Below are 16,065 nucleotides of genomic sequence, written 5' to 3'. Positions count from 1 at the left end.
GTTTTAGTCAAGGGTAACTTTGGGGAAACTTTTGCAAATTCTTAAGTTTGAGTTCAGAAGAAGCTTGGACAGAACCTGAAAAGTGGAGACTGATGTTAAGGTTTTCGGATGACTCAGACAATGGAGGAGTCAGCCGTCTGCTCTAACAGAGTTTTCGGAGGAGGACAAAGATGACGGACATGTTTTTAATCCCAGGTGGCAGGGCATAATTTGCATGTTTGAGCTTTTGGTAGAAGAAAGAGTTCCTGGTGACTTTTGTGCAAAACTGACACTGACGTTGTTTATGTTGCTCGGGCCAGTTAGTTTGGTAGACCCATTAGTGTTACATGGTGGGAGGGTTGTCCTGGTACATCTCAGTGTCTGTAAATCAAATTTCATTCGATAGCATGTTTGTATTTGCCCTCAAGTGCAAGATGAGTCATCATCAACAAACATGTTGACACTTCAGGAGAAAAACTTCAAGTTCTTGAAGGTATACTATGCAGGATTTTATGAAAACAACGCAAAGACTCATACAAAAGTAATACCTCAAAATCATCCTTTAAGAGGTCGAAATCTGGCTCTTGAGCAGTGACTTGTGGCGTAAGACACTGACGAAAAATGCCGTCCTTTAACGTTGGCATGATAAGCGGCTGCTTGCTGTTTTAATTTATCAGCGTTTGGCGGCGTCAAGGGGAAACGCGGGGGGACAAGAACGAAGGTTAAGGCCATGAAAGTCCCGAGTAGGGAAGTGCAGGAGGGGTGGTGGATGTGTCAAACAAACACTGACTTTCACCCGGGAGAGCAGCGTTAGTGTCCCATAAGATTCTAAAGCCAAACCCTGTTGTTTTTTCCTAAACCTAACCATTTGTTTTTCTTGGGGAACCTTGACCTTGCACGTTGTACCTGGACGTGGAAGGTCCATGACCAATCGTCAATATATGATGAGGTCGGAGTGAGAATATGTTGTCTCCAGAGACTAGGGGTATAAATCAGAGGTTTCATCACAATATGATATATCGATTCTTAGGACAGAGATATGATATTTGCTGATATCACAATGTCTGCCACGATACAGTTTTTACCGGAACCAAATTAAGGGCCTGTGCTTGATATCAGTATATATATCTCCACTTTGTCTTTTTCTTGAATGCTTGCCATTATCTGCCTGGGGCTTGGCCCTCAGCACTGTTTGAACGTTTAGGAAGGAGGTGAGCTTTGACGGAAATGGTGACACAGACGTGCCATGGGCATTTCAAAATAAAGGTGTATTTAGAAAATGACAATAAATTAATGATTTCACTTTGTATTGATGATATTTGATTGTTGATAATTGAGTCAATATGTATTGATCCAGATCAGTGTATCGTCACACCCCAAGCAGAGACTCTGCCCTCTGCCTGTACTTTCTTATTTTGTCCATATTTACTCTAGTCTGGATATTCTTGGTCACACCACATATGTGAGGTCAGGACTTTACTGTAAATATCACACATCCAGGAAGCTACAAAGATCGCGTACACAGCGCTGTGAAAATGTAAATATAGCAAGGCAAATTGCACAGCAGACAAAACTCGTTCCAAAAAGAGAGCGAATCTGGGGTTAGCTTTCACTGTCATTGGTGATACTGTTCATGAACAGTAACTGAAAATTCCTGCATTGTATACCTTTAAAGAGCTGATTTAACATATCAGTAACATTCTGTTTAAGGTGTTTGTTCTTATTCTGTTTTACTCAAGTTTTGTGGTTCTTGTCATTAACTGCCATTAATTGAGTACTGGTTTGGTTGTCTCCGCTGTGCAGGAACCAGTGAAGTCGAGGGCACCACAGTTGCATTTAGAGTACCGGTTCTACAAAACACTGGGAACTACAGGTAAGGTCACACACGTGTCTGCAACTCCTTGCAGTGTTTTTGTTTGACTGCATGACATTGATTTGACTGTTTTGGAAGATCAGATCAGAAGATTGCATCATTTCCACAACAAGCGATTACTCCACTCAGATTACATATTGATATTAAGCTGAGTCAGCAACTTATTTTAATCTCCAGGACTTTGTGTATATAAGTGCGCGAATGACTACATGCCTAACAGAGAGCGTGTTGAACAGTGACCTTGCTCGACAATAGACCTACCGGGGCTGCAATTCAATATGAAAGGTGTTGACATAAAGCTTCTTAAACACCCACAGAACAGATGCAGCAGCTTATGTTTTTTTCTGATCTTCAGAAGAGACTTCCTTGTTGTTATCTGGGCAGAATATGCAGGAAGTGTTGCACGCTATATTTGAGGATGTAACTTGTGTTTAGTGCTGTGTGTCTGCAATGTTACTGGTTTCCTGTCAGCAATAGACTGAACACACATGTGCCCAATGTCCAGGTCTGACTGAGCTAATAATAACTGAAACATCTTCTGTGTTATTCAGCTTTTCACACTGGATCAATGTGAGTCTGTCTGGGTGTGAACATGTTTCCCTGTACAGTGAACTAAGTGGCTTTTTAAGCAAAGACTTTTTAAGTAAAGGGAGACTTGGTGGCAATGGAAAGAAGCTGTAATCGCAACACTGACATATAATCACGTTATTAAGTTGACATGACGAACTTGTTAGCATGGCAGTTACAGAGCAACATTGTCACTTGAGAGTCGTGTCTCTGGACACCTGGTGAATGTGCGTCCAATAGTCACCCTTTTTTAAGCTCTCTCCACCAGCTCTTGAGAGATTTATCCAGCACTAAACGCTCCACGATGTTCACCAGCTAGTTGACGATAATGAAGAGAGAGGGGGAAAAACGATTAAGTTTTGGGCTGGAAAACAAACACAAAGTGTTGAAAATGTTGAAACTGCGTCACAGGGGAGCTGCAGAGTTGGGCGATGATTCCCTGTAGTTCTGTTACTACGAGTGACCCCTTTCACATTACACAGTCATTAGATCCATCTCATTATAGGAAATATTGATTATAGTCGCATTAAGGAAATGTGAGGTTTTACTCTTCAGTGTGACACAGGCTCATACATCGTCACGGTGCAGCGTGTAGCAGAGGAATTCACTTATTTGATTAGCCTTCTGTTATCTTGATAAAACATCTGTGAACGCTGGAGCAAAGCTTCTGTCACTGTGTGAGCCGAGATCATGTGGTCAAAGATCAGCACTGAGATACTTCACCAGATGGGTTTTAATTGTTTCATATATTTATTTGCATGACATAGAAAGTGCAGATATCAGCCAAATATCACTGATGATCATTTGATTTTTTTTTGTGCAGTGCAAGTGTGCATTTAATACTCCGTAACCCTTGTCACACTGCACTTAGCCCCAAGCTAACAGAGCTGTTCAGACTAAAGATTTGTGACAAGATAAAACTGTTTCAGAACGTTGCAGAGAAAAGTTGCAGCGGTGTGAACTGGCTGTTGGAGCTCGATTCAAGCTGGCTGATGGTGTCACCTGCATCTCCACTGGTCAAATTGCTGGTGAACGTAAAGCTTGTCACCTGTTTCTACAGCCAAACGGCTTGTAGTGAAGTCCGCAGGTCAAGTCAAAATGGCCGCAGACATGCTGCAGCAGATGCTCTGTCCCCGATGAGCCCTCTGTTTCCATCCTCACTTGTGCCAGTGGCGATTGATGGGTCGCTGCTGCTGCTCGCTGTATGTTTAACCCCCCTCACACACACATTGTTCCATGACTAGCTAATTAGCACTGCTTACTTATGTTACTGTGGCATATTTATTGTGAATACAGTCCATCTGATGCTCGTTTTGTTGCCGTTTCATCACTCCTACAAATGCAGCTGTAGCCAGCATCTCACTATCACTATCCTCATTCATATTTTAAGAAGCTACAAATTATATTCAGCCACAAAATAAGCCTGAAAAGCTGGATATCAGAACAGAAGTATAGACAGTTGTTGCATAGAGATGACACGCCATCTCATATAGTTGCATTGGTGTGAACCGACAGGTTTTTACAGTGTTGCAGAACGCCGCAAGAAGTTGCATGTTTCAACTCAGCTTGTCGTGAATCTTTGGTCTGAACTGAGCTTTAGACTGGGGCAAAGAAAGCTTTCACACTGGCAAAATCCTGGCACATTCCAAAGTGGGCTAAGCCAGACTGTAGTGTAGTGCTTACTGGCCCTGCTCCAGAGCCAGGTTAGCCTTGAGTTTATGCAGTTATCCCCTGAAAATCAACTAAACATGGGGCAAAAAGTTGCTGGCGTCAAACGGAGCTAATGGAATTTGCATCATGTTTTTGTTGTCCAATCACGTGATTGCTTTGTCACGTCATCAGTACGCTCATGCTTTAACTACTACTAACTAAAACCGGAGATACCTAGCAAGCTAGCTAACTTAAAATTAGGAGATTAGGCCCATTAGGCAAATCACCTCTCTTTGCCACTGCTGGAAAAGATAAAACAATAGACATCTTCTTTTCAGTCTTTCCTCTGCTGCTCTCTTTTTTGATGTGTCAGCACCGCTCTCACATAAAGCCTGGCTAAAGGCGGCGTATTAACGTTGCTTCTTGCTGTTGAACAATAGTGGCGTCACTCCAGAGTGTAAACATTAGTCATATGATTTACAAACTGATTTAACCCGGGGCTCGTGAAAGTGCAGTGTGAAATGTATAGCTCGGGGCTTAGGTTAACCGTGGGTTAACTTAGTGTGGTTGTGAAAAGAGGCTAAGAATATGCAGTGTGAAATTCCCACTTTGTAAATCTGGTGTTGTCTGCAATCAGTCCGAATACCCAAATGATTCCAGCTGCCTATATGTCTATAATGTTGGTTTTCCAGATACCTTACCCGACAGTATATCCTGCAAACCAGAACATGTTTATTTTTGTTCCAGTCCTTATTTTACCTTTGTTTACACATAACGGCTGCTGGCAACAGCTTCTGCCTTACACTGTCTGGTTCATGGTGTTGAATAGTCATGTCAACACTAACTCTATTTGTCTTTTTCCAGATCCTCTTATTCTTTTTTTCCACAACCGTGCCCTTTACACTTTATTACTCTGTGTTCAGAATGAAGTACAATACAATAATAGTTGCTTCTCGACTTCCCTTAAGTCTGCTCCCCTGAGGATTTATCAGTTTGTCATAAAAGATTAGTCAAGGTCTGCTGACGCATCTCTGTTGCAGCAACCACTGACAAGAATCTTGTGAGGATTAAATGACTACAACAGAGAAATAAATTAAGGGCAACATTTTTTAGTCTTGGTACGAGAGGAAATGGGTGGGAGCGCTAAAAACAATGGAACAATAGAAAAATCTTTTTTAGTAGTTGTTTGTTGCTCTTCTAGTAAAATGGTTAAAATTATATTGTATATATCAGTCACACGAATACACCTAAACTGGAGCGAGTGATTGATAAGAGATGAGTTTGATCATGCTGCTTGTGAATTTATCCATTAAGGTTTTCCTTATAAATTGGCTTAATCAGTGCTACAGTTTAAGGATGGCCTTGGTTACGGTTTGGCATGGAAAATAAGAGCCATGTCTTTGTGATGTATGGTCCTTGATGTGCTTTTTGGAGCTCTACATGCATATATGATAACCAGACTGGGAACATAATGGCTATTGTTTTGCAAAGGCAAGGGCTGGAAAGGCCAACTGTGCGGAAACTCATTAAATATTTAGAGAGCGGGTCTGCCTCTCTTAGTACTAACCTGCCTCTGTCCTCTCCTCCAGATGGGATAACGTGACCTCATTTCTTCTTGGCTGTGTGCTGTGCCACATTCCTCTCAGCCAATGTGGTTGTCACAGTGTCTGTGCGACAGGGTCTTTATGAATTAATGTGGTTTGACTCAGATGCTCAATCAGGTGTTGTATCTGGTGCATAACCAACTGTCACTGGATATTAATGAGGATGATTCAATTAGGCATTAAGCATCTCCTTCCAGAGATTATGTGCGAATATTTATCAGCGCAGTCAATAACGATTTCACCGCTGCTCTGGTTTTACAAGACGGCAGACTGTGAGGAGTTATTGTGCCGAGGACAAGATGGTTGTGAAGATCAAGAGGGTTTGTTCAAGGGTGGGTGGACACTATTGAGCTGTTAAAGGCATTGGCAGTCAGACCTCATCATGAAACACTACACCAGCTCTGTGACCAGTGCAGTCCCAAGGAGTAAACATTTCCCACAGTGACACAGCTCACCAGATTTTACAAACATGTAAAGGAAAGGCCGGAGGTCTTATCCTGGATGTCTGTTCCCACTGATGTGAACACATGGATCTTTGTTAAGAACAGAACTCCTCTCAGTGCGTGGTTTTGCTTTAAGTGAAAAAATAAGGGTATGGTGAGAAACTAGAGAGCAGTGTTTAGTTGATTTTTTTTCAATGTTACAGCTTTATAGTCCTGCAGATGTTCAGGAAGAGATTTCCAAAATGTATAACTACTGAATCAGTAGCGATGTGATTACAGTATTATGTTACATTAATTTTTGTATTTCAATTGAGAAGTTCTTTAAGTGAGAAAAAAATCTCTACCGTAATCACAGGATTGACATTATCGTTTCAGGTGCTACATAACAACTTAATTTACTTCTGTCATTTTGGCTGCAGTCACATCATTATGATACATCATAATTACATCATATACTGTACATCTGATTTTATACCACGGTAACTGTATATATCACAATACAGTAATTGTTCCTTAAATTCAATTGATTATTTTCTTTTATTTGGGACAAAAGTTAAAAACGAAACAGTAAAGCTTTAAGGTTCCAAGAACAATCATTTTAAGTGTTATAGGTTTTAGTATTTACAACTTCACTCTCCTCAACATCGTCTGCCCAAATTATGTTGCCTTGCGAGCCAGCTGAATTCACAAGATCACGCGAGAATCAAGAGATAATGCGAGAATCCAGCCCTGATTGGCTCATTAGCCTACCCCGAATATCTCCCCCGGCAGAAACGGTTAGGACAGAATAATGTCAGTCAAATCAGATTTGTGTGGGCTTCAGTGGGCTTCCTCCTCCGGGACAGCTACCTCCATGTCTGCAGCAGCCAATAGCAGAGAAAAAGCAAGGAGCGCTCAATCTGCAGCTTATTCTGAGGGCCAAAACATACTACATGCTACTGGTGGACACGTTTCTGCCGTTGCATGGTATGAGCTGTCATATTGCCCAACTGTAGTCATACAGTTACCTAAGAGATGCTTATGTTTATGCATCACATAAAGTTAGAGTCATGCTGTTAGTTGAAAGAATTCTGAAACATGCACCTTCACTTTGAAATGTAATAATTTACCACACCATGAAGCCAGTGTTTCAGAAGCGCTGAGGAAATTAATTTATTCTGCAAGCCTTAAATATTCAGAAATCCCATTGAACATTAAAAATCAAAGACAAAGCAGAATTTGCCCGTAGCTGTCTTCCACCATAGAATGAAAGAGAACATCACAGTTGAATAACAGTCTAAATACAAATGATTTCTTTTCACTTTTGTTTTCAAGTGGAATAACCTCACAGCTTCTTGCATACACAGCCGAGGCAAGCCAGCAAATATGTCTGTCAGAAACCTAATCGTGTAGGCATTGTGCGATCAGAAGTGGATCAACACAGTGTAAGAAACTTGATATGAAGTAGAAGCCGGCTGTATTCCACAAGACGCATTAAGTGTAGAGCCGCTGCAGAACCAACATAGGTTGCTTGTCTCCACTTCCATTACACAATCTTTGCACAGACCTGTCATAAGTCCAGACTGCGAAAATCCATCCATCCGCTGATCTCTAAACTGCTTAGTCTGTAGCAGAGGGCCTGAGCTGATCTCAGTGTGAATGGTGGGCTCCACCCTGGACAGGTGACTTCTATATCTGGGCTGACACGCATATATACGTATGTAGTAAGAGAAACGCATTCAGACTCACACCCACAGTTTAATTTAGAGTCACGAATTCACCTAACCTGCGTTTCTTTGGACTGTGGGAGGAAACCCACACAGGCACAAGGAGAACATGCAAACTCCACACAGACAGGCACCGCTCAGTAATTCCAACATCATCTCTGTGATGTTTCCCCCCGTTATTTAAAAAACACATTAAATTTGCCGACATGTACAAAGTAATCGCCGTTTCTGTAGCATTTTTGTCAAGCGTAGCGTAGGTGGTGTTTTATCTTATAATACCAAATTAGAACATAAGATACGTCTACAAATTGTTCGTACAAAGGAATCAAATATGACTGGTGAAAGCAGACTTTGAGTTCATTTCTTTAACTCTCTGTCACAGTGACAGATGCTTTAATTAATAACAGAACAATTGCTACCAGATGGTCGAAACAGGACTTCCACGTTCAGGACTGGTTTCATCACAGTAGAAGGAGAAAAATCTGCTCTTTGACAGCTGGTTGAAAAATTGCACACATAGAAAGTCGTGCGGGTCGGGGGAGTGCCTTGCAGTCGGGCTTAGAACCAGTCATATTCATTTATCGCACATTCATCTTGCTCCACTTTTTGTTGCAAAGGACTGCAGCCAGCACCTCTGTTAGATTACAGTAATGCATAGGGAAATGTATTCTTTAATCCTTTTACACAGGCCAGGCTGTTTTACTCAGTAGCTGACTGAACTGATACGTTTGTGAAAGTCTGCATTAAACCCTTACAGTTATGAATTTTATGCTGATGTTTTCTGATCACAGATTTGCTGCTCTGAGTAGTGACATAAGTTTATGTAATATGTCTTGATCCAATATCTGTAATTTAACCACTTTATACAACTGCATAGTATATATACGTGGCATTTAAAAAGAATGTAAAGCAAAATCTACATTCAGATACCTGTGGGAAGTGTTAGTCTATGGAAGCTTTCAGACCTAGAGTTGTCTTGCTTTGGTCCGAATCAGGGACTGATTTTGTTAACAAGTTGCATAATTGCCTAGAGTTGGTTCGTGTTGTCACGGCAGCATTTACAAGCGGACCAGATAAAATGCCTTGTGTGAGAAAGCTGCTCTTGGTTGATAAGAATTACCATGCTGGAAAAATCCAGGAAGTAAAGCAAACGTTGAAGAAGAGTACACTTGCAAGATAAATGTGACACTTTCTAATGTCACAATGGAGGGACAACTACGCAGGTTGATTTTAGCGCTGCTCATCGTGGACTATATTGCTGTCATTGTTCATTTTAGTCAAACCATACAGTTTGAAAATGAGGAGCGGCTCCAACTAGAAAACAATGTTTTGATGCATTGGATGTGCTGAATGTGCATATTAAGGCAGTACAGGAGGAGGTGCACATTAATAATCCTCCAGGACTGTAACATGCTCATGTTTAACCCAAACAATGTGTTATGTGACTGCAGTTGGTTTGGATCCAGGTCCGAACACGTTCTCACCACAAACTAACTGCATCAGAGTTCATTTGTAACCAGACCGAGACCACCTCTTCAAGAACGTCTCAGTCTGGTTGTTTTGGTGCACACCCGAGTGCGATTGCTGTGTTCACACCTGCCCAAACAGACCACACCTAGGGGGCAAACGAACTTGAACTCAATTGAGCCAAACCAAACAGGGCAGGTGTGAAAGCACCCTAAAAGGCAGGTTTTCAAAGACATCACCCCCACCCTGTACAAATTGTTTTAATTGTTATGCTTATTAGGAGTTATCAGAAAATAACAAAGACGTAAGACTTGTTATGGCACCCTAGCAACATTTTTCAGAAACTTGACATGCATTCGAAAATTTACCCTGTTTTATCTGTGTCGTTCTCAGACTTGCGGCAAACTGTGCAATGCGTTGTTGGAGTTTAGCCCACATCCTCTAACGCCTCCTCACTAAACTCTAGGATAATTAAAATGCTTGCTTGATCTTCGGCTTATAAACTTTGTCTTTACCCGCTGGCGTTGTCTCCCAGGTGTCTGATCGGTACGGCACATGTGTAACACTTAAGCTACTTTCATCATTAGCCCTGGAAAACCACTGTGTTAGTCTTTTTCAGAAGTTGCCTGATATGGCAAGTGAGTTACTAGATTTACTAACCTGATGTGGAATCGGGCAATCCTATTGTTTAGATGATGGTAAAAATATTGCTCTGATAGAGACAAAACAACCTTTTTTTCAGCCTAATGCTGTTCTGCTCATTCACTCACTGATAAATACTGTCTGTGTGGATATTTTGTTGAAGCTGCTGTCTTTGTTTGTCTAGACCACATGCCGTTCACTTGCCTGCAACACTGTAGAAATGTCTTAAAGACCAAGTCAGAGCTACACCCAGGCATTGCTCTCATTATTTTAAAGAAAATTAGATGAGAGAAGTCAAAAGTGGTACCTACAAAAGTAGTAGCTTCCATCAAAGTTTGAGTCTTCCTGTACAATTAGAGTATACTTTGCAGCACAGGACACACAGATTCGATCTCCTCTGAGGACCGTTTTGCTGTAGATAATGACGGCTCTGAGATCCCCGGGCTCCCTTTGCTAGTAAAAAGCTTGACCAACCTTGTTTTCAATTGAACGACCGTTTATCCACTTATTTACAGCACATCTCCAATCTGACACATCTTTAGGCCTCCCACAGGCACCCGGGGTTTCAAGGCACTCATTCCTATGGTACAATTAGCAACCCACAGAACTGTATAATGGTGTCCAGAAACACAAGATGGAGCACAGCATGACTCCTACATGCCCATATGCTAGCTGACAGCATTTTATGCCACCTTTCATGCTGCAGTGTATTTCCCATTACCCAGCTGGCGAGTCAGACGTCTCCAGCAGCATGTTCAGGATAAATATGTTAAGGCACTACATCAGGATTACTATTTAGCTCTCTGATTATTAGTCTTCTGCAAATTACTTGAGCAGAATAATAAGTTTATGATGGCAATTTGGTCCCTTCACGGAAATGTATTTCGCAACTAATTTCTTACATCTGTCTCCCTTCGGCATGGCACACAGAACATGAATGAAATAAGCACACAGCCAATATACCGAGCTGGCAGAACAACATACTTACCTGTGTGTGTAGAAGGAAAACAGAATCTAATTAAGGCTACTACATAGACACAGTTAAATATATTAAGGTAAGAACCAAAATGTACCATATGTGGTTTAGGGAGAGTACTGAAAGGGATTATAAATGTAGTCTTAAAGCTGCTCTGATCAATGTTTTTATGTTAACAACAGATCAAATGCTCAGGTATAATGTGAAAGCTGTTGCTCATAGTGACAGATATTTCTCTCAAACCTGCAGTTCTCTTCGGCTTAATAACATCTTAAACGTAAGCTTATTGTTTGTACAGCTGGCAACTTAACTCTTTTGGTTCAGTCTTACTCTCAGTCTACTTATGTGCCCAGCATCAAATAACAGGCAGATATTACACAGATGTTAGTCAACTACCTGGTGAATATTTAGCAGCCAAAGAGGTGACAAGCTACAAGTTAGAGGGAATAATGATAAAGTGGTAAAACTTGGCACTGATCCACAGCCTCAGACAGATGCGCTCAAGCGTGCCATGTGCACAAGCTCCGTTGGTAGGCTATACTATATTTTCACATTTTTAACAATGCAATTTAAAAGTTTAGATTTTTATTGATAACCTATATTTACCAACAACAAAAGACTACATTTAGCACCAAAAAATATGTAACCCCCAAAAAAAAAAGTAAATAAAAAAAGTAAATAAAAAAACGAAAATCGAATACCAGATCGTCATAACGAATACCTACCCATAGAAACGAAAATTCGAATATCCGAATATTTGGGTACAGCCCTAGAAACCTTGGACCCTGGCGTTCATGTGAATGCAACTTGATGTGCTTCACTCACCCAGACACTGCCACACTGACCAAGTACCCCCCATCATGGCAAGGACACTCCCTGATGGCAGTGACCTCCCCAGAGGGACACTGCTCCATGCCACATGGCAAAAACTGATCAAGAATTGCTTGAGGAACGTGACAAAGAGCTTAAAGCATTTACCTGGCCTCTAAATCCCCCAGATCCCAATCTGATCAAGCATCTCAGGACATGCCAGCACCTCAAAGGTGCCCCCGATCCACGGTGGTGCCTCCTTAGACCAGACTTGGCTGCAACCTGTGGAGGCATGGGCGCAGGTCCTCTGGGGGAGTCCTGTTGGTACGGGCACATCCCCTGAGTACTTCATCAAATTGGGATCTGGGGAATTTAGAGGCCAGGTTGATGCCTTAAGCTCTTTGTCATGTTCCACGGGCCATTCCTGAACAGTTTTTGCGGTGTTACACGGTGCATTGTCCTACTGGAGGGCCACTGCCACTGGGGAGTGTCAGTGCAATGAGGGTGGGGTACTTGGTCTGCAATGGTGTTTGCATGGGTGAAGCGTTGTAGGTGGCATCCACATGAATGCCAAGGCCCAAGGTTTTCCAGCAGAACTTTGCATTGTAAGGGGCTGTACACATGCCGCATTTTTACCCACCTGGAAAATGCGAGGTTGGGTGCTACTTTTGTGCCTTTTTTGAGCCAACTTTCAAGAGCGCAGCAGCAGGATGTGCCTGAGATTGCTAAGCAACCTTGTCAAGCACCGCGTCATAACCTATTTATCTGAAATCCTGATATTCTTTCAGGCGCTGTTTATAAGTGTGTGGGTATATTGTCCGTGGGACAGATGTATAGCACTGGCAGCCCTGCACTAACATGATCAACTTTTCCGTATTTACTGCAGACTGATATTTATTTTATTTATTTATTTTATTTTAAGAAGGGAAAGATATCTGTTGGCTGTGATCGGTTGTTCCTCATCACATGACATTCTGCAGTGTTCCAAAAGTTGAACTCGGTTTATCTTAGGTTGCAGCTGTTGCGCCCTGAAAAATAGGCGTCCGGGGAAAAATAGGCACAACGGCGTCGCTCTGGTGTTTGAGCGCACCTGCTGTGCGTCTACATTGAAAGCAATGAATTTGAAGGCGCAAAAAACGCAGTGTGTGTACGGCCCCTAAAGAGATGATTAATGTTGATCACCTCACCTGTCAGTGGTTTTAATGTTGTGGCTGATTGGTGTACATGTGTGCAGCTACATATACATACATAAATATATTGCTCATACACACAGCTCCACGTGTAAACACAACACAAACAAAGCTGCTGTGTATACAGTAATACTATCTCCCAGAGTTTTTTCATTTCGGAATCATGCGTAATACTCTATAGTAAAGGACTGGCTTCAGAATCGGGGACATGAAAAGCAATCAGGGCGTCCCTACTTCTTTTAACTTCTGTGCAATTATAATATTTCCAAGGACTGAGCAAAGCTTAAGCAGTGTGATAAAGCAAGGTCTGTATGATTGAAGCTCCAGCATTTCTTTGAAGTTTCTTGAGGGAAGCTTTTTTAATAGGACTCTGACTAGCAGCGAGCAGAGGCAAACTTTGAATCATGCTTCCCCTGAAGGCAGTTAACAGTTTGACCTGATTTCCTGTTCTTTGAAGCTAAAGTTCAGGATGTGGTCAGGAAGACAACAAAGAATACAGATATTAGCATTTACAAATAATTATAAATGGATAGGAGTCGCATGTGCACAACACTTGAAATCCTGCAAAACAGATTAGATTAGATAAGATTAATTAGAATTTCACATTGTGTGTGCAGTATATTGTGCCTTTTATTATAAATTTAGAAATCCCCTTTGTGTGCTTCTCAGATAATTTCATTAAAAACTGCAGGAATTAAAGGAAAGTTAAAACAGTTCACACCCTGCCATCCTTTTACATCACAATTTAGGCTTTAAGCTCACACGCTTTTCTGGAACTTTAACAGTACATGGAGCTCTAATTCCCACACTGCCAGTTTTACAAACAACCCATATGCAGGAGGGTCAGAACACCGGCCCCGCCATTGTTACTGTTGCATTGGACCGACCACACAACACTAAACTGCTCTGTGACAAGAAGTAAAATAAGAGCCAAGGTGACAGATGGAAGGGATTTTGGAGCAATTACAGTGAGTAGAGCAGGGAGGATATGATTCAGTTGGGAGGATGTGATATGAGGCAGTGAAAAGATTAGTTTTCAGCCTGCAGCAGAGGAGTGACACAGTTTTATTTGCGGGCACCGTGTTGTATTTTACTAAAGGGTTAATGTTTACCTAGCAGCTTTCTCTGCTCTCTGTACTTAGTAACCTTGCGGCGCCCCTCCTCTATCTGACCAGTCTGAGGCCTCTTATGGTTCACCTTGGACCCAACTTAGAAATATCATTAGTCAAGGGAGACAGGAATAATAAACACTCTTGCCACCCTGACTCTCTGAATTCCCATGAGTATATACAACTGAAAAACATTGAAGTCATATCTACGTTTAATCATCTACTCACTAATAATAGCTTTTCCTCCAACAGTTATTTTCTATCCAAGCTATTACAATGATCTTACATATCTTTAATGCATCTGTGAATCCATAGTTAAACAAAAAAGTCTTGGGATTATTTAGGCAAATGTTAGGACACGCACAGCTGGGATCTTTGTCTCCTGTAAGTCTAATTTCTCTCTTCCTGTGTTTTCAGCTGAAGGCGTGCCCCAGGTGTTTTACTTTGGGCCCTGTGGGAAATACAATGCCATGGTTCTGGAGCTGCTGGGACCGAGTCTAGAGGACCTCTTTGACCTTTGTGACAGGACCTTTTCACTGAAGACTGTCTTAATGATAGCTATTCAGCTGGTGAGTTCAACGCTTTATATGACCGTTAAGTTGTTTTAAAATAGCTTCCACTAACTTATTGTGACTGATGAAACACTTCCTTCATGTGTTTCATGGTTAAAGCCCTCCAGGGTTTTGAGGGGATGCTGCCCCCTGAATCACTAGATGGGTTCTAATGTGAAACAGATGGAGGAACTCTAAACATGTAGTCTACTGTCCAGATATTTGCTCAAGTTTTCAAACAGATCTTTCTCAGCAGATAGAGTTTACTCAGGTGACAACTAAGGAAACCTTAGGATGTGACTGAAAGCTCTGGAAAAAAGCTAGTAATACCTAGTTCACACTATATGACTTTGGCCCTGAATTTCCACTCACTGACAGTTTTTGGATCACAACAAAAGCCCCAAATTAGTCTCAAATCTGTGTTGGCTCTGCACTCGTAAATAAGCGCTTGAGTGCTATATGTGAACTTTTCAAAGCTGCAAGCTGAGAAGCTCACGATGCATCACTGATGCATCCTAGATATCAAACAGGCTAAATATCTGGACTATACACTGTATATGAAGATGGACAATGCATCTCCACTTCCTCCCACTGTACATAATGAAGCTAAAATATCCGGGATAGAGCCGCTGCCATCTTGCTCTGGTGACGTGACTTGGAGCCAGCATCTGCGCAGAAGCAATTTCTGCAGTATTGAGTCCCTGCCCATACATCTAATACCTGATAGCAGGGACAGCTGTCAATCATGATGTCCAACCCCCAAACTTATTAGAAAAATAGACACTTTGGCCCTGATCGCACAGAAAGTGTTTAAGCAGCTGGAGGCGCCTGTTTGTAATTGTTTTTAATGAGGTTGAAGCTTTTTGCCTGCGTTTTTTGCGTTCTAAGCACCTGGTGTTTTTGTCGGAGCTCTCTGAACTCCTTGAGTTGAAAAAACTTCAACTCAGAGCAGGAAAGCACCCCACATCATCTCTCTTTTCTCATCTTTTTCCCACCATTGTCCAGTCGGATGATTTGAGAGGCCTCTGTGGTGGTCACGGCAACAAGTTTACAGTTGGTAAACGATGGTGGAGAAACTGGTGGTACCGCTTGCTGGATACCCAGAGCTATACGGCCCGACGATAGACAGCACGTTGTCAAACTGCCCCTGAGTCATCCTAAAATATGTATGGAAACGGCCATCATGGAGGAGAAGCTCCTGGACCAACTGGTGGTACTCCCTGTGATCCACCCTTTTTTTTAGGGTCTCATGTACCCACACAGATCTCTGTTTCCCTGTGCCCAACAAACTATTTGCTGACAGCCTCTCACCCTCAACCAGAGCTACAGCAAGTACCCTCTGCCTCAACACTTTAGGAACTAGATACTAATTACTGTCAAGAACATACAGCAGCATTATAAAAACTACCTAAATTCACAGAAACCAACTTTAGAAAAAAATATTCAATGTGTACTTTAAATATTTTAGTTTGGCCCATGTCCAATCTGCCAACATGGA

General features: G+C 41.8%; 1 protein-coding gene across 4 annotated transcripts in view; it reads left to right on the top strand.

The window, feature by feature from the left end:
• Window positions 1-16,065, top strand: part of csnk1g1 (casein kinase 1, gamma 1) — a 50,354-nt gene that overhangs the window by 11,898 nt on the left and 22,391 nt on the right. For all 4 annotated transcript variants that reach the window (XM_033623398.2, XM_033623406.2, XM_033623425.2 and 1 more), the window contains exons 4-5: window positions 1,783-1,852; window positions 14,434-14,585. In XM_033623398.2, coding sequence (XP_033479289.1) covers window positions 1,783-1,852; window positions 14,434-14,585 — 222 coding nt within the window. The remainder of the gene's footprint in view (window positions 1-1,782; window positions 1,853-14,433; window positions 14,586-16,065) is intronic.

Source organism: Epinephelus lanceolatus, chromosome 2 (assembly GCF_041903045.1).
Source record: "Epinephelus lanceolatus isolate andai-2023 chromosome 2, ASM4190304v1, whole genome shotgun sequence".
Taxonomy (NCBI): Eukaryota; Metazoa; Chordata; class Actinopteri; order Perciformes; family Serranidae; genus Epinephelus; species Epinephelus lanceolatus.
Note: the sequence above shows the minus strand (reverse complement) of the source record. Positions and strands in the feature narration are given on the sequence as shown.